Here is a 27,458-nt window from a genome sequence, read left to right on the forward strand (position 1 = left end):
ATCCCCTTTGTCACTACTTATAACCATCTAACATCAACGACATAATCCGTAGAAATTACAACCTCCTACTCTCGTCTAAGCGGTGCCATAAGGTTTTCACTGAGCCCCCTCTTGTCGCCTTTCGCCGCTAACCTAACCTCCGCGACATTCTCGTTAAAGCCAAGCTACCTTCCGACCGCTCTAACACCAACCAACCTCCCGGTGCTTTCCGTTGCGGGAAAAAACTGCCTAACCTGCCCCTATATTAGAACCGATGGCCTTACAAGCTACACATTTTTCTCAACAGGTGAAACACGACCTATAACCTCCCACATAACCTGCAATACTAAAAACGTGATTTATACGATTCAATGTAACCGCTGTAACCTTCAATTGGGGAAACTAAACGCAAATTAAAAGAACGCTTTAATGACCACCGCAGAACTGTAGACTCCCAATCTCGATCCATACCAACCCACGCCGCTGAACACTTCCTAAAACCTAACCACTTCGCTTCTAACATAGAGCTCATAACTATTGAAAAAAATAAGAAATAACCGCGACTCCATCCGCAAAGCAAGAGAAGCCACACTGATAGCTCGCGCTGGCACTCTTAAACCCGGTGGCGTCAACCGGCGTGAAGAAACCGTTTAGCTGTTTAGTAATCCACACCACCCTATTTACCATCTTCCATAAGTTACTCCTTACTCAATTACTATTTTTACCTTTTGTTAGTTAATCATCAATGAACTTTATACATATACTAGCTATAACATGCCAATGTAACTCATTTATAACCTGGAGGAGGCAGGTATTGGCCTGCCGAAATATCGTTCTAAAAAACATAAATCTGCGTTATTGTCGACTTTTTCTTTTAAAGTTTTTATTAATTAATCAACTGTCGACGCAGACCACAAGGTCCGACGCACACCAGCAGATAGAGGCTGTCCGGTGGTTTCCGGGCGTGGTCTGGTTATATTCCAACCCTAAAAGATACTATAGTGGGTGTGGTCTGGTTATATTCCAACCCTAAAAGGTACTATAGTGGGTGTGGTCTGGTTATATTCCAACCCTAAAAGGTACTAAAGTGGGCGTGGTCTGGTTATATTCCAACCCTAAAAGGTACTATAGTGGGTGTGGTCTGGTTATATTCCAACCCTAAAAGGTACTATAGTGGGTGTGGTCTGGTTATATATTTTAAACCTAAAAGATACTAAAGTGGGCGTGAATAGGCATGAATTTACCCCCTAAAAGACAACTCAAACAAACGTAAATAATTTGTAATAAAAACATCTATTTAAAACGGTAACACCGATTGACACGTTAACGCTCTTTCATGAGCCACAAGTTAGATGAGCGATGGCTATAATAGCACTCTGCACCCTAAAAGATACCGAGGTAAAAAAAATCTGGGCATTCTCGTTTTCACCCCTAAAAGATACCAAAGGCTCCAAATTTACACCCTAAAAGATACAACAATGATCCCCGTCCGATGGATATAGGAGTACCCCTTCCCCCGGGCAAATAAATGCTCTGCTATTTGGGTACCTCGTTTTTTGTAATAACTTGGCAACCAGACGGAAAGTTCATTCTCCCCGGGTGGGGTAGAGGGGTGGACTGTCCAGAAAAGTAGAGGGGTGATTGTCCTATCTTTTAGAGGGTATGAAATTTCGACCAGCTGCTTTCTCTTAGGAGGTTTTTGACGGTTTTTTATTCTACTATGTCTCAAATATTCCTTCTACCATACCCAGTTTACTATCTCTAAGGGGTAAGAGTTTCTGTTGACCACACCCAAAGTGCTATCCCTTAGGGTTAAAATTGATTTCGCCGACGATCGCCCCCGTCTGTTGCTATCAGTGAGAGTCCCCCTGGGAAACGCTCACTGTTACTATTCTTGGTATGCATTTCCTCTCATCGTTTTGCTCATTTCTCTTTGACAAGTTGTGTACACAAAAAAATTAAATTGATTAATTTTATTTCGATAGCAGCTAAAATGTTAGGGACAAAAGTGCCGCCTGCTTACATGACGAGTTCAAAATTGATTGTTATTATCTCCTTACTCCTTTGGTTTGGCTAGAAAAGCAAAAACAAGAAGTACCTCCAAATTCAATGAATGGATTCAGAGGTATGGTCAGAATATTTAAAGAAAGAAAAAGCAAGGTGATAGAAGCAGGAGGGGTTTGATCGCGAGTTCAAAAACTGTATGCTTTAAGCTAACATACCTCAACCCTCACCCATTTAGCGAAATTTGTTAAAAAGGCGCTTTCCCAAAACATGGTAACACCATTTCATAAAAAAACCTGTCATAATTCATGCTTCTTTGAAAAAAATGCAAATAAGGCCTTGAACCACACCCAGAAGCGGCGTGCACAGTCTCTGGCCATTTGCATAAAGCTGACCCCCTCGCCCTCATAAATCAGCCCCTCGTCATCAATGGGCAGCTCCTTCGGCTCTTCTTTCTGCTCCATCATGGCATCCCTTGCCTTGGCAATATCCTCACGTGAGTACATCTCCATACCTGGCATACCAGGGACACCCCTGAAACAACATGAGCATCACCAGGGGATTAAGATGCAGACTAACAGGAAGAAAGGTGCAAAAGTGCAGGGGTTTCCCACTCTCTTTGTAAAAAAGGGGCAATCATAACAAATGCAACACTAAGCCCACATTCACACTGCAGTATACTTGTCTAAAAAATAAATGGGATGCATCCCCAGTCAAGAGGAAATATATGTGTGTATGGTCCTGATGTGCTTTGGCAAAGATATATTTAATGAAAACACAATAATAAAAAAGATAATAATAGAGTTATAAGGGAATAATATTCTCATCATACATTAAAAATAAATAAGTTGTAATAGAGCTCTGTGAAATAATGGATTACCATTACAGTGTAATTGGCAGAGTTGGGTCCAGGAATTCCAGAAAAGGGAGGCAGAGGCAAGGGTTTCAAGATAGGGGGGGCAGGTTTCTTGTTTGGATTTCTTATATTTCTTGTTATTAAGGCAAATATCTGAAAATAGGGGGCAGGGCCTGTGACGATGTGAATGAAAGAAATAGCATTTAACTCTGAAGTCATTCTTTTCTTTTTTAAGGCATACCTCATCTGTTTCATTATCTTATCAGCATTTCTCTCATCTTCAGACATGGCCTCAAATTCTTCATCAAATCTCTTGTCGATTTTCAAGTTTTGTGCTTTTTTAGTGCAAGCCTTTGACATAGAATGACAGATTTTATTTGTTAGTTTTGATAAGGATAACTTATTTTGCCAAATCATCTCAGCAAGATCTGTATCCACTTCACTGATGGTTTCCTCACAGGCTTTTGCAATAGTTCTACACTCTTGCTTGCATCTGCCAAAGACTTCCTTTTCAGAGAGTTGCAAGGAGTCTCCTTTCTTAACTATGTCAAACTTTGATATCCATTCACCTTCTTCCTTATCAGGATTACAAGAGGCCTCAACTAGCTCTATGATTTTGTCTTCTTCAACCTGCGAAACATAGATTCAAAAGGACATTAGAAATCAGGGTATTGTATTGATATGAGGCCATAGCAAGGGGAGAAAATATACCCCCCATCCCAACCCAATTTTATGCTAGCTAGAAACATGTGTGTTAAAAGGCCTAGTCAACAACACCATTTGCTAGATGACAAAATGGCAGCTGACAGGCTCTTCAAGATGTCTTAAAGGTGTCTCAATGCCCTTGGCTAAACCAAATGACCTACCCATTTGGTTTCTCACTCAGACTTCAGACAAAAATAGCTTGAAAAGTCATGGGTTTAAAAAAGATATCAGGTGATAAGGGAGAATCAAAATAACTAATAACAGCTGCACCAATAAATTAGAATTATTCTAATTCGACAAATTCAGCATATCTTAACAACAAATAATCAGGTCATATTTTATTTTGAAAGAGAATCCACATGAATTTTAAATCGACATTTATCTACAAAGATGGCATTATCAGGAGGTCAAACCAAACAAAGTATTCTGGTGGATGGACAATAGAAATCTACGACCATGACTGCTGGGTGCTTTTCTTATATATGTCACATGAAAATGCAAAACTTGGATAGGATAATTCTCCTTAAAATGGAGTAGTTAAATAATAACAAAATACTATTTGAAGCCTGTGAATTATTTAAAGGTAATATTTTTTCTTGTATGTGAATGTTATTCTTAGTTCTGTTCCAATTCTCTAAGAAATACTATTGATTCACAAGAGGGTAATATTCCTTGAGAGAACTATAATTTCAAGCTTAAAGCAGATTGATGAGAATTTTAATATAGAGAATACAAAAGAGAAAAAACTAGAGTAGAGGGAGATATCTACAAAATTTACCAGGGCAAAGCCCAATTCACATAGGGATAGATTATGAATATCAAATTTGAATTCTCAACAGGGGTAAGAATCTACTTTTTAAGTTTTCACCTGTAAAGGGGATTTGCATAAAATATTGCAGAATAATATTTCACTTCCAGAAACCAAGCCAATCGATTATAAATTCCCTGCCCTCATAAACCACAGGAATTTATTATACGGCTAAGGTTTCATTCTTCCAAGCAGAGATATAAATCCAACCATTTTTACGGTTAACCACTGACAAAGCGTGTATCAAAAAGCATGTTGTCTTTACAAAAATACAATATTCGAACAACAATCTTAGAACAAAATAAAGAAAACGTGTTGTGCATGATTATGGGGTAAGATTTTTATTCCTGCAACTGGAGAAGAATATAAATAGAACCGTAAATAAAAACGCGCAGAACTTAGATTAATTAGCGAGTTATCTCTGTATCTTAAACTCTTTGCCAGCAACCTTGCAGAGATAAAACACGCATCTGCACGGGTTTGAATAAAAAGTCAAGAATGAATCTGTTTTTTTTTTTTTAACAAAACTAATAAACACTTAAAGCTCAAGCAGGGTAAGGGAAATAACATTTCAATGATAGCTTGTTATGTTTACATACGCACACCGGCTGTCAACGCGACAAATAATTCCCTTATTTCCTCATATCAAGCTTAAATTCGCTGAATTCTGTTAATTGGACTTCAAATATCTATAAAAAGCAGGAATACTGTAGCATCCCCTTAAAGGATAGAGGAAGATTTTAACAGCAACGAAAAAATATATTCCAATATTACTTATGTAGTGAAGACCGTAAAAAATAGATAATATGAAGTTGGCAAAATGATTAGAAGAGATGCAAATGATTGAGTAAAAGCAAGGAAAACTGGTTGTTGAATTTAAAAATCTACCTTTTTCCTCGGTGATTTCTCCCTCATTTCGCTTGTCCTTCTATAAAGATGTTTCACTGCTTTTTGACACGTCTCACATCGAATGTGAGGAACCTCACCATTCACAGCGTGGAATTTTTCTTTTTTCGGAAATTGGGCAGTGATTTTCGGGAAAAAAGTAAAACAGCATAAAGGAAGGATTAGGACACAAATAATCCACTTATTGCATTCCATGTCTAGAAGAAGTAAAAAGACGTGCTATTGATTATTAGGGAATAGCGTGTTTGAAGTTTGGCGTAAAAGTGCAACATCTACAAGGCGTCACTCGCTCCAATTATGAATTGTCTATTTATGGTCTGTGTGAGCCACGTGATCTTTTTGACCAATCATAGGCAAGCCGGTGGCGACGTCTTCAGAACGTTTTCTCCCTCCATCTTGGCGTTCACATAAAAGCTTTGAATGTACCTCAAAGTTTTAACGCAAAATCAGTATTTTTAGTTTATTTGAAAGGTCAACGCCCCATACAGGTAAAGGGAATACAATTCTGAGGGTTTGTGTTAATTAGAAAGCTACAATGTCTGTTTTCTTTCCACAAATTACAGCCAAAGACGAAGCTGGTTCATACAACAAGGACGAACTGAACTTTGAATTCGGTGATATTTCAAGTTTCAGTCTTCAGGATCTCGTAGAAGATATGCTGGAACCGACCGATGTGGGACTTGCAGAATACCTTCTAAATTTCCCTGGAGTTAATTGTTCTCAAACTCCGGGGATAGAGGAGGAGAAAAATGATTACTTCGATCACATAGAAGACCCTTTTGAATTCGATTTGAATGCAAGTTCCTTTCATGAAAACCACTCAGAAAATATCATGGAGCTACCTGAAACGGGTAAGTCGACTTCAAAGAAGAAAAACTTGACGAAGATAAGCAAGAGGGATGAAAAAGCAAATCAGAAAACCACACCAGCTAGCAAACGTTTAAAGGGGAAGACAGTTGCAAAGGGAGAAAGGAGACAAGCAGCTAAAGTTTCCATGCGGAGCAGTCAGACCCGGACACTATCGACTACTTTAGATGACAATAAAATGACTCTTAAATCAGAAACAACAAAATCTAAATGTTCTAAAGAATGTAAAAAAAGAATTAATGAAAAATCCAATGGAAAAACTGTTAAAGAAAACCAGTTTGATGATCATACAACAAGTCCAAATCCTACAACAACAAGCACTAAAGGGATCAAGAACAAGGGTAAAGCCATGCACAACGAAGGACTGGTTGGGGATGTAGACAAAGTTAAAACAATAACCGTTATGAAATGTTTGGATGCAAACGTTTCACCTACCCAACTAGATATGGACAGATATGTGAGTGACGAAGGAATTAACCGCCAAGCCATTATGGCAAAAATAAACAGAGAGAAGAAAAAACAGTATGTGCAGGAGCTGGAAGGGAGTGTTGAAGAATACAAAAGCAAAAATGCAGTACTGCAGAAGGATTGCGAGGACATGAAGGGGCTAGTTAAAGACTTGCAGATGGAAATTGCATACCTGAAGGGTGTTTTAGCCAATGAAAGCCAACTTGCAGCTCTATTGAAGAACATTGGCAACACTGATGGTGTTGAGTTTGTTGGTAGTGTTGATAAAGTTAACACACTAAAGAGAAAGGCCAGTACTACCAAGGAAAGTGTTAAACCTTCAAAGATATCCAGACCAAATGGAGACACAGACTATGTCAAAGCTGCAGGGGTTTGTTTGCACGTTAAAAGTGGTAAAGTCTCTCTTGAATTTTGCTCAAAATGCAACATGAGTTCAAGTAGTGATGAGTGATTTGGTATAGATAACTATGTATTGGTAAAATCTCTGAAATGGGCCATTGATGGAAACACAGGTAATTGTGTTATAGTAATGAAATGACAAAACATGGTAAGCTCAAGGGGCTTGACCCAAGTATAGATACAATGCTCAATCAGTCTATAGACAGAACATCTAATGTCTGGGAGAACTCTTCTCAGCCTTTTTCTTTCAGGTCCATTGAAATCTGTCATTGACTCAAAACAACACCAACAGATTGTGTTCTAGGGTTAGTATAAAATCCCTTCAAAGTTTTCATTATACCTGCTCTGTCATGGGCTTTGTTGACTGAATTCTAACAAACTTTTCACATTTTCTTAGTGCTGGGATGCTACTGACTCCTTGCACCTCCCGGAGTCGAGTATCACTGCTAACACGAGTTACACATTGTGTAAGTAAATAGTTTCCCTTCCGGCAGTAAGTATATGGAGAACTCAGGTAAATGGTTTAGAAATCACTATATCAAACTTTTTTGAATGGGAACAATAAATAATCCATTTTTGAAATTATTTTATACACAATTTAATAAAGGAAACATTCATAAAAGTTTAATTGTACCCATTATAAATTAAAAATTTTGATTTTTTAATGCTATTTTTTTTCCTCTTCCACTTTTTATGCAAAATGAAACAGGGTTAAAAAGTATTTTCCATACCTTTATGGTACTGTTGTTTTATCCAGACACAGGTGTAATTCTCCAATGGAATATGCTATTTATGGTACAAGTAGTCACTGTAAAATGGACACTATTGAAGTTATGATAAATTGTTGATAGTTGTACATAATTTTGATATATTATAACTTTATACTCTTTCAAAGCTGATCTATAAATGAACAGATACTACACATATTTATTTATCAGCTGAGAAAAAGGTTTTTGTACAAGCTTGGACTCCGTTTGAACTCATTTAGCATATCACTCTTGTAAGTCACAAGGTTAGGAAGCGATGTAAAAACAATTAAAAAATATTATTTGATTATGGTTTTGCTTTCTCCCTCATTTGCTTTAAACAGCCCTTTCCAGCCACACATTTCTTATTGTTTCAACCAACATAAAAAATAATTATGGGAAGAAATCTTAAAGTAGACACCTGAAAATAACATTTCTTCTTTAATACCCAATTACAATAAAATTGCAAAAACGCCAAAAAATCAGTGAAAGGAAATAGATTTTTTGTTGCACTTGATTCTATACTAGGATAATAAAATATGGCTGTTGCCAAGGCTTTTTTAGCATTGGACTTTTGACCAAGACAAAAGCTTACAAACAGGAAGACTTCTTGCTCTTATTCACCCTTATTCGTATGCAAGCTCTTCCTTGGACACCACTAGTGCTCCGCTTGGAAATATTAAAAAATATATATAGAAATCTAATTATTGGTGCTTTACTTGTTTCAATTCCTGAAATGTAACGAGGTCCTAACAGCTGTGAAAAGGAAAAGAACTTTTCATGGAACTGGGTGCTAATGAGTGAAGCAACCCTGGCAATTATTTGGATTGAGTGAGCAACTAATGATTCCCTCTTTGAATTCCAAGTCACTCTTATTCCCCCACTAGGTAAGTAACTGTAACTTTTAAATTTTGGGATTTCTGGCATAAAAATGCCTTCTGCAACCTTTCTAGTACAGCTTTCTTCCTGTTTTTGTTTAAAAACAGTTCACTTAGGGTGCGTTTTTTCCTATCATTCTTGAATGGGAATGGTTGGTAGAGAATGGTCGGATGGCTTTTCAAGTCATTTGGAATGGCCTTCATTCCATTCTGGAATGGGGACGCAGGATCAACGATAGACTTGTCACGTCTCTTTTGCATTTATGCTACCTTGCTAGTAGACTTCTTCCTGTTTAACAGCAACAGCTCACTTTAACAAGGGGGGAGCAAGGTCCCTCCATCCACTGCCCCTGACAAGCAAGCTAATCCTGTTTGTTACCCACTTCCATACACACTAATTCACTGCCAGGCCAGGAGGCAACAAACAGTGCACACAAGTCATTGTTAACAGCTGCTGACCATGTTTTCCTGGTCATCTCAACGAGGAGGGCCTATGTGACGCAGGGCAACAAAGAAATAATCAACACAGCCTTTTAAAAACTTTTCTTATTACTTTTACTGTCTCATTTAAAAAAATATAATTTTGATGTGTTGCCTAATGGACAGACAAGAAACAAAGGTGACATTCACACTTTTGATGTAAAAAAAAATCACACTACATAGAATTTCTTTCTTAGTACATAAATAAGGCTGTCCTAATCGTCCTTGGAGTGAGCTGGTCGGGGATCAGTGTAGCTTGAACAGCCTATTAGTAAGGTGCATGTCATCAACATACCTGGAAAAAATTCATTTAGGTGAGTAATGTAACTTGAAAGTAGGTGTATTGGTTCTCCATAGATAAATGAAAGAATTTAGACAAATCATGCTTTGGGAAAAATAACGACAATGATCTAGAGCAAATGTTATATTTCGTCAAATTATGATATACCTATATTGTTCTTTTTGTCGCTTTCAAACATATAAAACAATTCGGTAACTCCCCACCGCTCCGGTACGAAAAAAAAACGCTTATAGTTTCATAGCCAATAACAAAAGAACTTTCAGGACTATTCAACAGTTCAAGTTGTGCTAAGTGTCTCTCCTTTCTTTTAGCGTCTCTAGTAATGGCTAATATACGAATGATTTACTTAATTATACATTATCGAATCATCATACTAGCTGTTAGAGACTTAGTGAGTTCAGGTAGCATCTTGTATTTTTTTATACAGCACAGCAGGGGTGTTTTTTCCTTATCCGAGGAAGCAGTGTGTGGTGAAAATAAAAGATCCTCTAGACCGCGTCTGAACAATTACTTTGAAGTGTAAACAAAGCTCTCAAAGAATCAACATTGACTTCTCTCGCCAAATTAAACGCAACACCCGAACAGTAACTTCGGAACACCACTTCTGCCCCACAAAAGCCAATACAAATACCCAGAAATAAGAGCCACTATACTTACCGAGTCATTGGACTGTTAATATGAGGAAATCTTTTTTCCGTAGCGGGGACGAAGTGCGGAGAATCGGGGAGTCCGGTGCCCCATCTCGGCGCGATAACTCGATTAGGAATACCATATGAGGGGAGAATTTGTCTAAGTGTAGACCATTCTTGGCATCTCGTAGCTTGAGATGAGGGATACCACGAGTTTTCTTCCATGTGCCTTGAATAAGTTTTTAGAGAAGGCTCAACATCTCGTTTCCAGTGCTGTGGAACTTTGGATGTGTCGAGTTGTTCGGTCTCGTAAACGAATTTAGATCTTGGGACAGGCGCATTGCTTCTTAGATCTTTAGGGGTGTATCTTTTCTTTACCCACACAACTTCACTTTTTTCAGGGGTGACTCTTCCCTGAGTTTGATAGCCGTAAAGAAAGCCTCCAAGACTTTCCGCCGCCATGTTGCGTCAAAAGATTCCTTTACAGATCGCCTGGACATTCAGGCGTTACTATGGCAACGAGACTGAAGTCGCCTTCGGACTAATAGGAATCTGGATTTCAAAAATACCTTTTTCAATTAATTTTCCTTATGTGTGAAAAACTCGAGTAGTGACGAGGTAACGATAAATGATGAAACAGTCTCTGAAGGGAGTTGAGCAAATTTTATGCTCTTTCCTTTTTTTAATGAAAAAAAGCGAAAGCTTCTTTAAAAAAACATCTTATTTTTATTAAAAAGGATGCTTGTCTTAAGAAAGGATGTACCTAACAGTCGCGAAAGAGAGAAGTGTCAGATAGGAGGTGAGAACCTTTTTACTAGCGGTTCCGTTTCCTCGTTCCTTTCCTTTTCAAAGTTCCGTTTTCCGAAATGTGTCGCGCAAGGGACTGGTACATGTTGTACCATATAAGGGTAATCACACCAAATAAGGTAGCAAGTCATTGTAAACAGGCAGGAGGCCATCTTGTCTTTGCGCTCACTGTCGAACTTTCGTCGAGATTTTCGCCAGATATCAATCCAATTTACCTAACTGGCACCAGCTCCACGATGGAGAACCCAGGAAGTGAGCCTCCCCGTTGTCGCTGTGGATTTTTTGGGTGAGTTATATTCTTGCGCCAAAATTTCCTCAGTTTCTAAATGAAAACCGTTTTGGTGGCTCTAAATGTGACCTGTTACGTTGATTTTTAAGATCTCCCCAGACCCTAAATCTGTGTTCAAAGTGCTACAAGGATGGTGAGTCCTAATAGCGAAAGATGTATTCTATTGAACATTTGTTGTTTCCCTGTGTGATTCGGAAATGGTTTGTTTCAAACAACCTGATTTAAACTTTGTGTTAAAAAAATTACTATCTTACTTTACATTCATAATTTTGCTTCAATATCTTACGTATTTTAGAACTGAAACGGAAGTCCAAAGGCGAGGAAGGAAGTAGTTCTATGGTGTCTTCGACAGGACCAGTTTTTGCTCCTAAAAGTGCGGGATCCTCTAGTAGAGTCCCGACAGAAAATGACGAGAACAGTGCAAGCGCAAGCGACGAAACAACCGAAGAAAGCACATCTAGAAATGAAGTCTGCACCGACACCCCATCCGGACCGTACAAGCAAGATGACCGACCGGTACAGAAAAACAAAAAACGCTGTTGGACGTGTAAGACGAGACTCGAATTGGCGCAAAGAGAGCTAGGGATTTGTAAATGTGGTAGGTATTTTATTTCTGGCAAATTTCTTGCATAGTTGTGAAAGGTTTGTTATTTGATGGGTTCATTGATTGCATCACTCGGATGATTGGCGGGTCTTGTGGCCATTCACAATGCTTTGTCAAGACTACTACACTCCAGCAATCATGAATGTGGAAGTAATTTCATAATATTTTATGGTCAATGTAGCCTGTCAAAACCCAATTTCACTTTGGAACATATCTTTAGTGAATACCCCTCATCCCTACCTAAGTATTTTAAAAAAATAGAAATCCGTTAAAGAGTGTTGACCAGCCCCCCTTTTGTTATTGTTTTTATTGAAAAATACAATGATCTACTTGCAAGAAAACTTGAAAATAGCTTTGGCTTATTAACAACATTCGATAAAAAACATGATAATAGAAATGTTTTAGGTGCATTCTACAAGGTGAATGCTCTTACAGATATCTCAGTTACTTCTTGAAGCTAGATAATAAAAATGGATGCTTTTTGTGACTTGTTTTTAGAACGTTTGTGTTAAATGGTGGAATATTTCAAATAAAGTTGCACATGAGAACCCATAATAAATGGCTAAATCCTGAAAAGCCATGTGAATGCTCACTGGTGCATAAACAATGATTAAGCTTGCAATTGGTATAGTGTTTTAATGTGTGCAATGATTGATTTTTCAGAGTATGTCTTCTGTCATTTACATCGCTTACCTGAGCAGCATGATTGTATATACGACCACAAGGAAAGTGGGCGACGAGAAGCCAGAGAGAAGATGGTTACGCTAGGGCCGCGTAAAGTTGGAAGATCCTTTCAAAGGATAGATGAGTGATAGATATTAAAGAGATGGGATACCATGTCAAATAATAGTATATGCAGATAAATAAGCAGCTGAATATTAAAAAGGCTGCTATGAACAATGCAAATTATAGCTAATTTTCAAAAGGGTTTGATTGCACTACTTTATAGATAACGCATAGTTAATATTTGTTTCTAAAATTTATGAGGGATTATAGTTTGACCATGTTCTATAGAATATGTCTAAGTTTTTTTCACTTTTTTAGTCACTGTAGCTAAGAATTGAAGGGTAGCATATGTTACATATGCATTATGTTACGAAAATTCAAAGTAATTACTCCTGGTTAAGAGATGATGTGAAATCATGTCTTTGGCTCATTGTATGAGGGAATATGTAATAACACATTGCTTCCTGCCATTTTGATGTAAAGTGATCTTCGAATTTAAATGTATGCACCAACCATAACAACAGTTTTCGGCTTCTGCATATAAAAACCATCATATGATATTGACTAACAGCAGTCCGGTAAATATGCATATCAAAACCACCATATGATTTTTACTAACAGCAGTCCAGTAAATATGCATATCAAAACCATCATATGATATTGACTAACAGCACAGTCTGGTAAATATGCATATCAAAACCACCATATGATTTTGACTAAGAGCAGTTCAGTAAATATGCATCCTTGGGGACACAGGTGTTGTACAGAGACTTCGTATCACTTGATGCTTCTGGGGAACCCTGCCCCCTAGGATTAAACATTTTTTTAATTGCTATTTGTGTTGTTTGTCTCAAAGATATGACTTTCAAATTATTATGAGTTTATCCCCACCCACCATGCTGAAGTATTTCTGATTGCTTGCCAAATGAGAATAAAAAGATGCTGAAGTCATTCTGATTGCTTGCCAAATGAGAAAAAAAAAATGTTAAAGCCAAATTATTATGAGTTTATCCCCACCCACCAAGCTGAAGTCATTCTGATTGCTTGCCAAATGAGAAAAAAGATGGTAGTCATTCTGATTGATTGCCAAATGAGAAGAGATACTAAAATCATTCTGATTGCTTGCCAAATGCGAAGAAAAGGTACTGAAGTCATTTGCTTTGCATATTCCAGGAATTCTCAGGATGAAGTTTATACTTTGATGAATGTAGTATACCAGGGCTGGTGCATAAATCCGGTTTATTTGTGATAGCAGTGTTGCATTTTTTGTCAGTAAGCATCATAGAACATTACAATGGGTTAAGATAATTTGTGACATTGGAGAAGCTTCACTAAGCGCACAAAAAATTATTGATTGACCCATGCAACAATTTTGAACAGCTAACTAATCCATTGTTTTATCTTGTTCATTGCGTTTGTTTATACAGGTTGCTAAATTTGTTGTTGTGCTACCCTGTCCCGTTTGGAAATAGTGCATCAGTAGTCAATCGAAAAATGCCTTCATGTTTCACAAAGGGAAATGATTAGTCATGGTGGCATGATTGACTGAATGATTTTTCCAGACAAGAAATGCTTTGAATTCTCAGTGTTCACGCAACAACAAATTCAGCTAGAACCATCAAACACTTATTCATTAGAGTTGATTCATTACATATGGTTCAGTCTGCACTCTAGCAAGTTACACATTATGAAAAAGTAAAAAATTGTCACAAAAGTGAAAATAAAATAAATTACACAGTGTTACTAAAGTGTTATTATTTGGGTTACACATATATAAAAAGCTGAATGGAAATTTGGTTTTGCATTTTTAGTGAAAGATTTGGTGGGAAGAGGGTAAACTCCATTGTCAGTGTTTTGGTGCCATAGAATTACCTCCCTTTAACATAGGCAGCGGACAATGGGAAAGTACCCATTTTTCAGATCAATGTTATGAAAATGACACTATATCATAAAGTTTCATAAGAATGAAGAAAAAAGGTTAAAGTATGCTAGACCTATACCCTCCTTATCCCCCAGGACAAACTCCATCTCTACGGTATTACCAAACACCACCACCTCCTTCAATCAGACCACTGCCCCTGTCTAGGTTATCACCGGCTACCACTACAAAATGACACTAAAGAGCTTTGATAAAGTAGCACACAGTTTACTAGCTTTGAGGAAAAATATCATGATTTTATAAAACGTTTCTGTACTTTAATCTTTAAAGAGATAATTCACCACCATGATTGCACTGGAAATGAAATACAGTAACTCTGTCTGATCTCAGAATGTTGTTCCCAATTTAACAACTTGCCAACGTGACTCCAATATATGGTAGGGGACTGACTTTTTTAACTGATCTTGTTTTCTATGTTAAATTTCACAAAACGATAAGCCCTAGGTAAAGTATGAACCAGTAACATTTAGGTGAGTTCTATTCCACTAAAACGCTGGTCTATGGGAACTGGAAGTGTTGTAACAGCTAGCTTGGTTTCTTTCTTCATCATGTTTATCACAGATCAGACTTGTCACCAATCTTGAGTAATTCTACTTCAAATATAAGGGTAGCCCCACCTTGGAAATAAAAATGATAATATCGTTAACAAAGGTTAATACGCGGATTCATCTGTAAAGCAATCAGTTATTTTTTATTCGTGAGAAACTGGAATATTTATTATATAGCTGTTGTTTAGAATTTATATAGCAACATGCAAGTGATGTCAACACCTGAGATGACCATTCAAATTAAAGAGAGAAGAAACATAACATTAATGTAAAATTAAAGGGATTTCAAGCCTTTTTATAACAAATTAGTATTCCTACAAAAAAGCCTGGCAATGGTACTGACACTATTTTTTTAATCAAAATAATTCAAAATATAATTACCAGGAATCTTGGGTGGGGCTCCACGGTCTCCGTAGCCCATATCAGATGGGATCACAAGCTTTCTTTTTTCTCCAGCACACATACTTTGAACACAAAAATATCCCATCTTGTGTGAGATATGTCACAAATAAGATAGATGTAAGCAAACAAAATACTTTCAGATCATAATACTTCCTACAAACAAAATGTGATAAAACATACTTTAGTAGGCCCTGATCCCATCCCTTGATAACTTGACCAGTCCCGAGAGTGAACACAAATGGTTCTCCGCGTGGAATACTGCTGTCAAATTCAGTTCCATCCTCAAGCTTACCCTAAACAAAAGCAAGAGGGGATTTAAGACACATTGAATATAGACCATTGTAGCCATATTGATATACATTGATCTCATTATACTTCCCATATAGATTAGAATAAGCAACCGCCACCCCTCAACTTTGAATTTTGGAATGGGCGCCCCCTCAAATCGATTGTCCTTCCAATTTTTAGGCTATTGATTATTAACGGTATCTATACAAATAGCTAATTTTATCGATTGGAATTGACAATTATCGCTTACTTATCAGTTTTGTCGGTTGAACAAGCCTGGAAATAAAAATAAGTACAAGTCTTATTCATTCTTTGTAGAACATCGGACCCTTAAACCAGTTTCTTGAGCGATGTTATCAGGAGGTTACCGTGTAATGCATGTGAAGTGAGTCCCCCTTGACGGAGCGCCGCTTGCAATCCTTCACTCTCTTCTTCACGCCTATCTGTAGTTTGGTGACTTTCTTCTTCTCTGCCGCAGAAGATGCTGTCACAAGGGAAAGAACCAGCACTACGGCCGCTACAACAACGCTAAACTTCATAGCTAGACTAAATTTTAGTGCGTCTACAAAACCACAACAGAAAGTTCCCTAGAAGGCAATTAGAGAAAATTACAAAACGAGAAATCACACGGAAATCAAAACGCTCTATTGTCGATCAATGAAAATTCTTCACGTGTCCGCGGTTTATTGAGCCTTGATAGGATTGGGAACTAGAGCTCAGGACCTAACCAGTAGACCTAACAAGTACCACAGGAAACCCAGAATACCCGTGTCATGTCCTTTGTTTTTCCTTCTCTTCATCAAAGACTGGCCCCTTTCCTCTCCTCTGACTCTGTTACCGATACTAAGCTATACTACAATGTTTGCCAGACGACACCACCTTTTTGACTTCCAGGCCCAGTGTGCCTGATGTTGAACTTATACTAAATAAAATGGCAATTGGTGTCCATAAATGGGCTACACTCAATCGTATGGTATCGCAATACAGAAAACTAAATTAGTGTTTTTTGGTTCCCACAGAATATTTTCGAATCTGGCTGAACCTTCAGTAACCTTAAACAGTTGTCCATGAGCAAGTAAACAGTGCGCGAGTTCTTGGAGTGGTGTTTGATAACTACCTCACCTGGGGACCTCATACATGTCATAGGGGGGGACTAGGGGGTTTGTGAGAAACTAGTGGGGGGCGCGAATCGCCCCTCCGGGCCTCCCAGCCCGCTTTCAGTGAAACGAGTGGGAGGCGCGAATCGCCCCTCCGGGCCTCCCAGCCCCACTCACGCGACACCGAAAGGCTGGGGACTTTCGGTGTCGCGTAGATTAATAACGTCGGGACCACTTCGCGTAGATGGGCAGGTCTACGCAAAACACGCTCCGCGTAGATGGTGTCGGGGAGGGCCGTGAAAACGAGGAGGGCCGCCGACCTACGGAGTGCGGAATAGCCGTTTTTTGGCCGTAAATTCAAAGCCGCTGGCGTGGCGTTTAAACCTGAGTTCTACTCGAACACCTCGCTCCCGAACTCCTAGCGAATTTCTCGCAGCCTCTTTTTCATCTTTTCGCGTGTCTCCAGGGAGGGCCTTTCCCGCTTTTTTTTATCACGCGGTGCGAGGCCGTGTCGAGCTCTGATAGCGGCCTTGAGCGCGTAGTTTCTCTCTTGTTCCCGAAGTATTAGCCGAAACTCTTCGTCTGAGATATGCCCGTCCTGCAGAGCCTTAGAGACCAGCTCGCTGATCGGGTTTTTCTTACTCTCCGCTAAAACCATCGTGTCTTCGTGTTTAGCCACCTTGGTCGTAAGACCCCTAGAGACTACCTCCGCGCCCACGACACTGACCAGCCCAGCGACCCCTGCCAGCGGACCGCCGATCAGAACCCCTATCCCACTCAAAGAGACCCCCACCCCGGCGCTGGAAAGCGCCCCTGCAGCGATGCCGGATGCCACAGACACAGCATGGGTAACGGCGAAGGCGCGCTTATACTTCTTCCGCACCTGTCGATGATGCGTTATCTCGTTGTCTAGAACCGCCTGAGTGTCACATATTTTCTGGAGTCGGAAGCTTTGCACGTCGCCGCCGATGCTTGCCGGAGCGGTGGGCGTCATGTGCGTTTGCGGGCAAGTCGGGGGGCAGACGTTGGGAAGCGAGGGGTAAAGGCACCGCTGCTAACTTCGCTGTTTGCCATGCTCGTTATGTCGGACCTAGGTTAGCTCTAATACGAGGCGAACAGGCTTGCCCTTAAAGGCACCCGTCTACCGCGGTCATCCCTGATCCATATTTGGATACTCGAGACAAACTCAGAGGAAGATGCTGCGGCACAAACGGGGATGTCGGGCCCATAGACGACTTTCTCGTGCGGCCTCCCGCGGGTTTCTAGGCAAGCGACCCTCGCGCAAAAGCTGCTCTACGCCGTGCCCGCGACCCCCGTGGAGAGCACGGCCTCAGACATCACCCCACTACTCACGCAGCTAGAGATACACGTGGCTGAGGACAAATCATTCACGACTAGGGTCCGAGACGTATTCAAAGAGACAGTAGTCACGCACAAGTCCGCCAAGGAGTCTCGCCGGTGGCTATCGGAGCCTTCCTATTGGTACTGGCCACAGCAACTCAACTTTGCGGTCTGGTGCGCAACTGCCGGATGTGGTGTGTCCCTATTCGACCCCGCTTTCGCCACGCTCCCCTCTGTCATCAGGGGATTTCTAAGGTTTCACGTCTACTTTACCACCCGGAGGATACTATACGAGCTCGGCGCCCCCCTGCCTGGCGACAGCCCGTTCACGCAAAAAGGTAACCCCTACAATAAGGCCGCTTTCGAGCGTCTATGTATAGAGTTCGGTTTGCCGCGTAAGCCGGACTTCCGATGGAAAGGCGGGCGGAACCACGGGCTAGGCGATGTGTTTGTGTTCTACCCGGGGGAGGGGTATCGCAACGTGCACGTGATCCCTGGCTACGACACGGCGGCGGACGAGTACCCGAGCCACCTCAATCTGTTTAGCGACGAAGGTGGGACGTACAATAGTGGGAAGCAGGTGGGTTACATACGCAACGACGACCACGGGGGCGTGCAATATAGCTGGTTTGCGCCTCCCAAAGGTGAGGGGGCTGACAAAAGCAGGGCTAGGAAGACTCGATCGCTCGGTCGAGGCGTTCGTCTACACAGTGCTTGGCGCGCAGGTAAACGTCCGTTCCTCTATCGCGGGGACCGGCGGGCCGGCCATGGAGGCGCAGGCGGAGTTCACGAAGCTGCTTGAAAACGCGATCATAGAAATCGACATCGCTCAAAGCGTGCAAAGGTACCTGTTAGCCGTGCAGGAGGCCAAGGTGAGACTGAGTCTTGCGGTCGCACCAGGAGTGTGGCTGATGCCGGGCGATCTGGTGATAAACACGCAAAGCGTCGTGGGCTACAACAATAAGCTGCAGAAAGCCACAGACTCCATGACGCTCGGCGCAAACGCGATCAACACCGAGACAAAGCCAGTCGGTGCTCATAACATGGCCGGTGGGCATCCTAGGGTGCAACACGTGGCTGACCCTGGGATCGACCGCGTGCCGTCCCGGCGGCGAAGCAAGGCTTCCGCCCCTGCGAAAGTGCACGCAGAGGGCGCGGCCCCTGCCCCCTCTCCACGTACGCACGCTGCGCATAGCATGACTGCCGCCGGACCGGGCGAAAAAAGTTACCACACCGCCCTCAAGGCGGGGTTGTCGGCACTCGCGGTGGCCGCGGCGTATTACTTGTTCCGATGACTGCTCTGCATTCGACGAACCAAGAACGCGGCTACGGCTAGAATGAGCAGCCACGCATTTTCGCCAAGGAATTTCACCGCTTCTCCTGCAGCCTTAAACACGAAGTTCGCGATGCTGCCTACTAGCCCAGGGAGAAGCTCGCCTAGCTTTTTCCCGATGGCCTTAAGCCCGTTACCGACCCCTCTGGCCACGGAGGAGAGCGACTTGCCGAGCGACGTCACAATGGCCGCGATCGTCGTCGCTACGGCCAACCCGATAGCGGTGACGGTAAAGCCGTACTTTTTGAAGATGGCTTCGATGCGCTCTCTTAGCGGCTTTTGGTTCTCGAGCTCTCGGTTTTCGCGTTCTAGTTCGTCAATCTCGGACAGCCTCTCCTCGTTGCGCTCACGGGCCCCTTGGCGGCTGCTCTCTGACGTGTTAGGGTCGTCGATGGTCTCCCTGTCTGTGGCTACCACCCCTTGCAGCTCTTAGACTCGTTCTGTGTTCTCCTGGATGACCGCGTCTATCTCTGCCACGGACCCCATCGCCAGCTTGAAGCCTCTTATCTTTGCAACGTCCTGTCGGACGCCCCCGTCCTCATTGAACAGCTGTCTTGGTTTAGACCAACCTCCTTTGTCGAGGTTGCGAACCTGTATTAGCGTCTTTCCCCTCCGGTCTGACTGGAACCGTATCAGATTCTCGTTAAGGTCTGGGTATTCCTCCCTGAGGGACTGGAGACCGAGTCTTGTCGCTGCACCCTCTGTGATGAACGAGGTTTCAGCGCTTGCCGCTCCGGCGGTTTGCGTTGCGCTTCGCGTAGCCATGCTATGCGCAGCATGCGTACGCGACAACGTGCTCGTCATTGGGATCGACTCCCCATCGTCGGTCGGGGTCAAACGGGATAAGGGGCGTCGTCTCGTCGTCCCCCGCTTCGTGATCGGCGGACGCACCCGGCAAGGTATCGTCAATGTCGACGTCAACATCACCCATGATGCGTGCGCATAACTCGTGCTATGCTATATTAGACATGTCCAACAGTCCGCACCATAGCCACGCGGCTTCGTACTTTATGTATACATACGCGTACGATATATAATAAACGTAATGTCAGTCAGAGATAAACTTGACCCCCAACGAACACCCAGAACTCCTCTGGGGTTGAAAGCCGAGAGAACTGTTCACCGGGTCACTCTCAACCCGTCGACGGCCTCCCCAGGCGAGACGCTATATGTGGCGGTCCCAAAGCTATCGGAAGGCGTCACGCTCGTGCCTGGCTCCTTGAGGGTCGGTCTCGATCTCTCCATCTCAGGCCATGCAAATAATACCGTCGTGAACAACGTCGGCCGAAATCTCGTGAGCCGCCTGAAAATCATGTTTGCAGGAGAAACGCTCCAGGACACCAACCGCTACGACGTCTTCAAGACGTATGAGGAGCTTTACCTGTCCAAGGTCGAAAGAGAGGACCGCCTGGAGCAGGGAATACAGTCAGAAAACATGCGCAAGCTTCGCTCCAAGGCTGGCGATAAAGCGACTAGTAACGCCAAGGAGAACGCTCTAAACGCCGCCCACGGGGCGAGGTAAACCATCCCGCTAGACCATTCTCTGCTGACGGACCACGGCGCACTGTACCCAAGGGCGCTCTCCGAGGCGCTGCTCTTCGAGATCACGTTCGCAACGGTTGACCAGGTAGTAGTCAGAAGCGATGCTACCAAATTATCCTATGCCATCAAAAATCTAGAGCTGGAATACGAAAGCCTGAGGGACGACAACCTCGCCCGGTCTGCAGCCGCCGCCTACCAAAACGGCACAACGTTCTTCTACGAGCAAGTGAACCTTCACAAGACCTTCGTGATTAGCAAAGGGACGAAGAGCATAATCAACGAGAGTGTCAACCTGCCGCGAAGGTCTATGAGTGGTCTGTTGCTCCTCTTTGTGGAGCCATACACGGCAGGGGCTCGCGACTCTGAGAAGTTCGTGTACCCCGACATCAAGAGCGTTCGCGTTACAATCGACGGCATGCCAAACAAGGTCTTCAGCCAGGGGCTGCGCCCCACGGATTTCTGGAGGGAGGCGAAAAGGCGGTTCGTCTGCCCCTCCACGGGGGGGGCACAGTGGAGCCCCTGCCGCCCCGGCAATCGGCCCCGAGTCGTTCTATGGCGATAACAAGTTTGCTCTGTGGATCGATCTTCGAACGACGGACGACAGTGCTATCCATGGGGGTCGCCTCCGATTGGTCAATACCCGCGACGATGTGTACCTCGAGGCAAGTTTGACTACATCGTACTCATGTGCCCTACCTTTGTCTACAACAAAACATACGACGGCTTCGGAGAGGGCGACAATCGTCTGTTTGTCATCGCACCTGAGGCGGGTCACATCGACATACTGCTGAGGTTTGTCTCCGCTCTCTTCGAAGGCACTAATACGCTAATCATACTCGACGACTGTGCGGCCCCGAAAGACGTGAAGAGGCGCTCTGACCAGCTCGTCAACTTGGCGTTCAGCGCGCGCCACTTGGGTATTAGCGTGTGGGTGATCACGCAGCAGCTCACCAGCATCACGAAGCCGTTCCGCGAGAACATCGCGGCCTTGGTGGTCTACTATACCCCGAGCAAGGCGGACATGAAAGCTATCCTGCATGACTACGGCGCGGAGCTCTCAGAAGAGAAGATGAAAGAGTACATGAAGGCCCTCAAGACGAAAAAGGTACAGTTTTGCTTGCGTCACCCTTATACCATCGCCCTAGTTGAACGGTAAGCGCAGTAAGCCACCGCCCTAGGGCATAACGCGTGTGTGCACACATAATCACACGTGTTGCACCTTAGCCACGGCATGATGAGCGACGAATACCTTGAGAGTCTTCTTGAGGGGGGCGCCGCCGAACTCCCGGCCGTCGAGCCGTTGGACTGCTCGACGCATCCTGCCGCAACGGCAACCGGAGGTGAGCAAACTGAGGTAGCAGACGCGAGGGAGAAACTCGCGATTCTCGTAGCCTCGGGGAAGTCGAGAGAAATGATAGGCAAGGCCCTGACTCACGACGACGTCAAACGCATGAGCACCGAGGATGTGAGGAAGTACGAGAAGCGATACGAGACCGCTCTAGCCAGCCGGACTACAGACGCCCTGGCAGACAGCTTTCTGAAGCTTACGACCAAGCTAGTAGGCATGGCGCTGCCGATAGACAGTGTGGTCGATCTTCACAACGACCTAGTGTCCGACTACATCATCAACAACGAGCTCCGTACATTGTGCGGAAGCCTGTCTCTACGCTGCGGTCGTTTGATGGCTTTAGCCGTCGGGGCGTTACACGTAGCACGTCATGTGAACACCGCCGGAACGGCAAGCGCTGACACGCGGTGTCAACACGAGTTAGCAGTCGCGGACTCACCAGTGGTTTGCCCCCCCGTAGGGTACGCACAGTGGCGAGTCTGCCATCCCAGAGCAGACGTTCATTTGAAAGCTTGCCACTTCTTCAGCAACCAAGTAGTTGACACCGCGTGTCAACACAAATGAAGGAACCTCAAGGAAGTACTAGTGCCCAGCCTGCCGGAACGGCAAACGGGTCAGCGGAACCTGCTGATGAGCATCATCAAGAAGCTGCTCATGAACCTGCACGTACGCCTTCGGCGTTGGCGGAGAGAATCACGAGCCCCGAACCACCCGCGACCCGACCTAAACACCCTGGACAAGTCGAAACCGGAAGGCGCTTGGCAAAGTGGAACCGAATTAACAGAACGAAGTAAGAGACACTTCGTGTTGTTCAACACGTTGAGTCGCCGGTCGCTAGCGAGCCGCTCCCGGGCAATGCAAATCTCGGCTGTTATCCATGGAGTAAGCAGACATTTAGACACGAGGGCCCCACCCATATCCGCACGTCCGTGCACCGCAATGTCGACGACGCAGCAAAGCAAGATTACAAAGACCATCACCGACGCCGCAGTCATAACCGGCCTCGTCGCCGGTATCGGCTGGGTTGGGCGCAAGGTCTTACGCGAGGACTTCACCAAAGACCCCTCCGCGAACGCCATGAACTACGCAAAAATGACTGCCGCCGTTGCAGGTGCTGTCGCTTTGAAGGGTTACCTTGAGGACCAGAAGATCCTGCCCGTGTAGTAGTGTACCTACTGCAGCAGTGCACACCACTGCGCGTGTGAGCCATGTATTAGACTCGTGTACGTTTCATGCGCATGCGCCGCCGAAGGCATACACAGAGCACGTGAAGTGTGCGCACGTGTAGTGTGCAAATCACAAACACACTACTCGATGGCCTCTAACGCGATTTTGGTTGGCGGCGCCGTCCTAAACGCGACTGCATTCGTTGGTGGCAACTACCTCGAAAAGTTCCTGTGGAACGATGAGAGCCCTGCCTTAGCTTAGAAGGAGAGGCACGACAAGGCCCTAGAGAAATACCAACAAGACTATGGGCGCTACCAACAGCGGCGACAAAAAATCCTCGATTGGCAAGCTCAAAGTCGCGAGAGAGGGTCCCTCGCAAAGCAGAACTTCACCGACACCGACAACGCGCTCAAACTCTACAACCAGACCCGGCCAAAACAATCCCTGGAGTCGATGCGGGCCCCTGAGCTGTCCGACTACTACATCCCCAGCAAAACGCAGAAGAACGCCGAGTTGGCGTACATTGGCGCCGGCGCTCTCGCCATCGGCTACGCAGCTAGCCGCTTGCTGTGATGCAGCTGCCGTTCCAGCGCTGCGTCTAGGCGTCCTTTTCCCATGCTGCGCGTATACGCATGCGTATGAGATGATTGCGGACCGACCTTAGGGAGACCGAGCGCTTCGCGTAGCAGTGCGTATGCACGCCCGAGCAGACGGCAAACGCCTGTTGGAGACTGATACACCTGTTGCAATGCATCGCGATACTCACGTAATGGCGGCGAAGCGCATGTCCGACGAAGAACTCGATGCGTTCCTTCGTCCTATATACTACGCCAGAGGCGGCTTCCAGGGAGTGACCGCTTTGCATGCCAAACTTCCCAAGGGCTCAGCCTCCATAGATCGAGTGCGCAAGTGGGTAAGCTCGCAGCCCGTCGGGGGCTAAACACAGACACCCCCTCCTCCGACTACCTACGCCCACTTCTCGGAGCAGATACCAAACCGTATCCACCAGTCGGACCTGCTATTCTTGCCAACCGACCGCGGGTACAAGTATGCCCTGACTGTCGTCGACGTTGCTTCACGATATAAAGCCGCGAACTCGTTGACATCTATGCAGAGGGACCTCTCAAATGGCCTAAAGTCCTAAAGGTTGATGACGGCACGGAGTTCAAGGGTGCTACCACAAAGCTCCTAACAGACCACGGGGTGGAGGTCCGACGGGCTGAACCAGGGCACCACAGGAGCCAAGCTTTCGCCGAGTCTTTCCATCGCTGGCTGGCACATCGCCTATTTCGTGCGCAGTACTCGAAGGAGCTTGCATCCGGCAAGACAAACCGCGAGTGGGTTACCGCTTTGCCAATTGTTATCTCGGACATGAACGCAACGAAGACTCACATGACTGGCTTTGCGCCTAAAGACGCCATAAAGCTGAGGCGCGTGCCTCTCAAAGCCGAAAAGCCCCCTTTAGAGGTAGGAACGGAGGTGTACATCGCCGTAAACGAGGAAGACCTTCAGGACAAGGGCCGACGGCGAGCGACGGACCCGTGGTGGACAAGCAAGGTATACCCAACACTAAAGAGGGTCATGGAGCCCGGACAGCCAGTGTTGTATTACACGGCGTACTCTAAGCACGGCTTCACGCGTTCGCAGTTGCGTAGCGTGACGCTAGCGCCACCCTAGCGTGATCAGCGCCTGTGCCTCTTATTGCAGCTAAGGCACGTGAGTCTGACATTCCACTTGTAGTGACCCTGACTGTCTTCCAGCCGGTCGATACTGAAGCATTGGGGATGACTCTTGGTGTACCCCTGAAGCAGAAGCTGAGTGCCACAGACCATACACTTCTTTTCCGCGTCAGCAATCATGACGAGTACGTGGTCTACCGTCAGAACGTGGTGCGGTCCCGTGTACTTTGTGCGACCCTTTTGCCTGCCGTCTATAGCGTATCGCTTGATTCGCGCCAAAATGAGCTCTTCACTGGGCGTAGCCTGCACTCCTGTGGGAACCAAGGCACCGGGGGTGTTATCGGGGGGGATCACGCGGACTATCTGGTCGGCGAGCCGCACGCGGGAGATGCCGGTGTATACAGCATTCGTGATCCAGCCCTCTAAGCTGTGGTCTATGATAAACAAACGTCTTGGAGTCTGGATAGTCTTGCCCTGCACCCGGTGGACTGTCCCCCAGCCCGCGTATTTTCACTCGAGGGGAAGCCCGTTAAGGACCACGTCGAGAGGAACCTCGACTACCGTGCCTTTGTACGCGTCGACCTTCTCACCCCTTTTGCCTGGCACGGGCACCGGCCGCCCTTGCTTGCGATAACGATGCGCGACGCTGGGATCGGGGTCAAAGCGGATGGTTGCTGGCAATCGGGGGTAGTTTTTCCTGTGGTGCTCTACCAATCGCTGCTGAACAATGGCGTGGAGCCTGGAGGAGGGCGCGGCAGAGCCGCAGTCACATGTACTGTACGGCTTTCCGCAGTCTTCACACAGGCAGCGGTAGTCGGACTCGAACCAGCGGATGTTCCCTTGTGCCCACTCCTTGAGCATATCGTGAGGCCCCTCTTTATCTCCCCAGGGCGGGACCTGCCCATAGTCGCCACAACACACTACCTGACACGGCCGCGTGGCGAGATACCCTAGGATGGCGCGTAGCACTTTAGTCTGTACCTTACAGCACTCGTCAATGATGATCACTTCTGCGAGACGGTCGAGTTTGTGCCCCAGCTCGGAAGGTCTCCACTCCTCTATCGGCTTCTCTGCTGGTATGCAGAGGTATTGGTGGTAGGTTTGAGCGCGCCCCGCGCACGCGAGGCGCGGGTTGTTGCGATGGTCGTGGGCGAGGTCGTTCTCGGGGGTGAGCACCACAACGTTGCGCCCACGGAACATGCTCACCGCCCACTCGGTCTTCCCCGATCCTCCTTGGCCGGCTAGATACATCTTTGCAGAGGTTGCGGCCACTAGATCGCACGGCAGACTCGGCGCAGTGCTTGGTTCCCTAGCCAAGCACCCCGACTTCTTCGGACCCCAAGCCGCTTCGGGTCGCCACTCGTAGCCAGGCTTGTTGTGGCGCAACTCTCCATACCTCGGATTTCGCTCCACGAGCCTTACACCACTGGGCACCGCCTTTGCGTATATGGCATCTGTGCACACTCGGAGGACGTCTTCGCGAGGGATCCGCCTCAACATGCGTCGCAACGCTATGTTTGTGTACGCCAAGACGAAGGCCCTGATATGGTACCATTGTGAGCGCCGGACGCCGTCTTTGTATTGGATCAGATGAGCCCCGTCGGCATGCCCGAAGTTAAGTAAGTGGTCGGTGCCCGCAAGGAGGTTTGTCAGATACGCGGCTTCTTCACGGTCGCGGACTACGATCGAAGACTCGTCGCCATGGCGAGCGCACTTGCCTACGAAACGGACAGCGAGATCTCGACCCTCAGGGTACTGCGAGTCTTCGCCGCCGGGGCGGCACGCGATGGAGTGGGGGAACTTGATGGAGTCCTTTTTTCCGACGCTATACAACACCTCCCTCGCCGTGGCCATGACGAGGTCACCCGAGTCTAACAGGTCCTTGAGCTCTGGCGTGGTGATCCAGCCCTCGTTTTGCTCCAAGTGCTGCCCCACCCTCCCGGAAGTGTAGGGGTGGCAGGCCTCAGAGAACTCCCACTCGGTCAGCTGAATGGCCCCGGTTAGTTGAAGAACCTCGCACAATGGCCGTCCCACAACATCCGCGATACGATACACGTTCGTAGGGAAGCCGTATTTCCATACCAAATCAATGGCGTCCGAGGCGCAGCCGAAGACGCTGTCCTCGCATCCTAGTTACGCCGCACGCATGTCGATGTGCGCATGAGGCTGCGCCCCTAAGTTTTCCTTGCTATTCCACACTTTGCGCCGCTCGCCAGACGTCCCTGTATTTAAGAGGCGTTGGCCTGATGTTCTCTCTTTGGGTCCACTTCTTGAAGCGATACCCTATTGCATCGCCCATCGAGTGCGTAGCTTCGGTGTACT

General features: G+C 45.5%; 5 protein-coding genes across 7 annotated transcripts; 2 read left to right on the forward strand and 3 right to left on the reverse strand.

Annotated features, from left to right (window-relative positions):
• Positions 1-1,937: 1,937 nt before the first annotated feature.
• LOC5511973 lies at positions 1,938-5,544 on the reverse strand. Its single transcript, XM_001632293.3, has 3 exons — positions 5,241-5,544; positions 3,081-3,469; positions 1,938-2,517 (listed from the first exon to the last, which is right to left on the reverse strand). The coding sequence occupies exons 1-3, from the start codon at positions 5,451-5,453 to the stop codon at positions 2,283-2,285; spliced, it is 837 nt and encodes a 278-aa protein (XP_001632343.3). The 5' UTR covers positions 5,454-5,544; the 3' UTR covers positions 1,938-2,282.
• Positions 5,545-5,610: 66 nt separating this feature from the next.
• Positions 5,611-8,045, forward strand: LOC5511974. Of its 2 annotated transcripts, XR_004295998.2 has the most exons (3): positions 5,611-5,746; positions 5,822-7,297; positions 7,390-8,045. XR_004295998.2 is itself a non-coding variant. In XM_001632251.3 (2 exons), exon 2 carries the CDS (start codon positions 5,914-5,916, stop codon positions 7,042-7,044), a length of 1,131 nt encoding a protein of 376 aa, XP_001632301.2. In that variant the 5' UTR covers positions 5,611-5,746; positions 5,822-5,913; the 3' UTR covers positions 7,045-8,045. The 2 variants fall into 2 exon arrangements, 1 of the variants encoding a protein (XP_001632301.2); XM_001632251.3 differs by having other exon boundaries at positions 5,822-8,045.
• Positions 8,046-9,147: 1,102 nt separating this feature from the next.
• On the reverse strand, positions 9,148-10,533 carry LOC5511944. The gene is made up of 2 exons (XM_001632294.3): positions 10,055-10,533; positions 9,148-9,391 (listed from the first exon to the last, which is right to left on the reverse strand). Exons 1-2 carry the CDS (start codon positions 10,486-10,488, stop codon positions 9,343-9,345), a joined length of 483 nt encoding a protein of 160 aa, XP_001632344.1. The 5' UTR covers positions 10,489-10,533; the 3' UTR covers positions 9,148-9,342.
• A 414-nt stretch (positions 10,534-10,947) lies between these two features.
• Positions 10,948-14,195, forward strand: LOC5511975 (AN1-type zinc finger protein 3 homolog). Of its 2 annotated transcripts, none has more exons than XM_048729699.1 (4): positions 10,948-11,119; positions 11,212-11,255; positions 11,475-11,720; positions 12,390-14,195. In XM_048729699.1, the coding sequence occupies exons 1-4, from the start codon at positions 11,070-11,072 to the stop codon at positions 12,536-12,538; spliced, it is 489 nt and encodes a 162-aa protein (XP_048585656.1). In that variant the 5' UTR covers positions 10,948-11,069; the 3' UTR covers positions 12,539-14,195. The 2 variants fall into 2 exon arrangements, with proteins under 2 accessions (XP_048585656.1, XP_001632302.2); XM_001632252.3 differs by having other exon boundaries at positions 10,950-11,119; positions 11,418-11,720.
• A 382-nt stretch (positions 14,196-14,577) lies between these two features.
• Positions 14,578-16,310, reverse strand: LOC5511976 (peptidyl-prolyl cis-trans isomerase FKBP2). The gene is made up of 4 exons (XM_001632295.3): positions 15,998-16,310; positions 15,522-15,634; positions 15,321-15,403; positions 14,578-15,008 (listed from the first exon to the last, which is right to left on the reverse strand). Exons 1-4 carry the CDS (start codon positions 16,166-16,168, stop codon positions 14,947-14,949), a joined length of 429 nt encoding a protein of 142 aa, XP_001632345.3. The 5' UTR covers positions 16,169-16,310; the 3' UTR covers positions 14,578-14,946.
• Positions 16,311-27,458: the final 11,148 nt, after the last annotated feature.

Source organism: Nematostella vectensis, chromosome 7 (assembly GCF_932526225.1).
Source record: "Nematostella vectensis chromosome 7, jaNemVect1.1, whole genome shotgun sequence".
Taxonomy (NCBI): domain Eukaryota; kingdom Metazoa; phylum Cnidaria; class Anthozoa; order Actiniaria; family Edwardsiidae; genus Nematostella; species Nematostella vectensis.

Bases quoted from the DNA above. Each gene is read 5' to 3' on its own strand.
- LOC5511973 (XM_001632293.3), bottom strand. From the start codon at position 5,453: ATGGAATGCAATAAGTGGATTATTTGTGTCCTAATCCTTCCTTTATGC. The intron at 3,470-5,240 runs GTAGATTTTTAA...TATGTTTCGCAG, and splicing joins AGAAATCACCGAGGAAAAAG to GTTGAAGAAGACAAAATCAT. The intron at 2,518-3,080 runs GTATGCCTTAAA...ATGTTGTTTCAG, and splicing joins AAGATAATGAAACAGATGAG to GGGTGTCCCTGGTATGCCAG.
- LOC5511974 (XM_001632251.3), top strand. From the start codon at position 5,914: ATGCTGGAACCGACCGATGTGGGACTTGCAGAATACCTTCTAAATTTC.
- LOC5511944 (XM_001632294.3), bottom strand. From the start codon at position 10,488: ATGGCGGCGGAAAGTCTTGGAGGCTTTCTTTACGGCTATCAAACTCAG. The intron at 9,392-10,054 runs GTAAGTATAGTG...AATTTTTTCCAG, and splicing joins ATTAACAGTCCAATGACTCG to GTATGTTGATGACATGCACC.
- LOC5511975 (XM_001632252.3), top strand. From the start codon at position 11,070: ATGGAGAACCCAGGAAGTGAGCCTCCCCGTTGTCGCTGTGGATTTTTT. The intron at 11,256-11,417 runs GTGAGTCCTAAT...TACGTATTTTAG, and splicing joins TTCAAAGTGCTACAAGGATG to AACTGAAACGGAAGTCCAAA. The intron at 11,721-12,389 runs GTAGGTATTTTA...TTGATTTTTCAG, and splicing joins GCTAGGGATTTGTAAATGTG to AGTATGTCTTCTGTCATTTA.
- LOC5511976 (XM_001632295.3), bottom strand. From the start codon at position 16,168: ATGAAGTTTAGCGTTGTTGTAGCGGCCGTAGTGCTGGTTCTTTCCCTT. The intron at 15,635-15,997 runs GTAACCTCCTGA...GCTTTTGTTTAG, and splicing joins CACTTCACATGCATTACACG to GGTAAGCTTGAGGATGGAAC. The intron at 15,404-15,521 runs GTATGTTTTATC...TTGTGTTCAAAG, and splicing joins TGGGATCAGGGCCTACTAAA to TATGTGTGCTGGAGAAAAAA.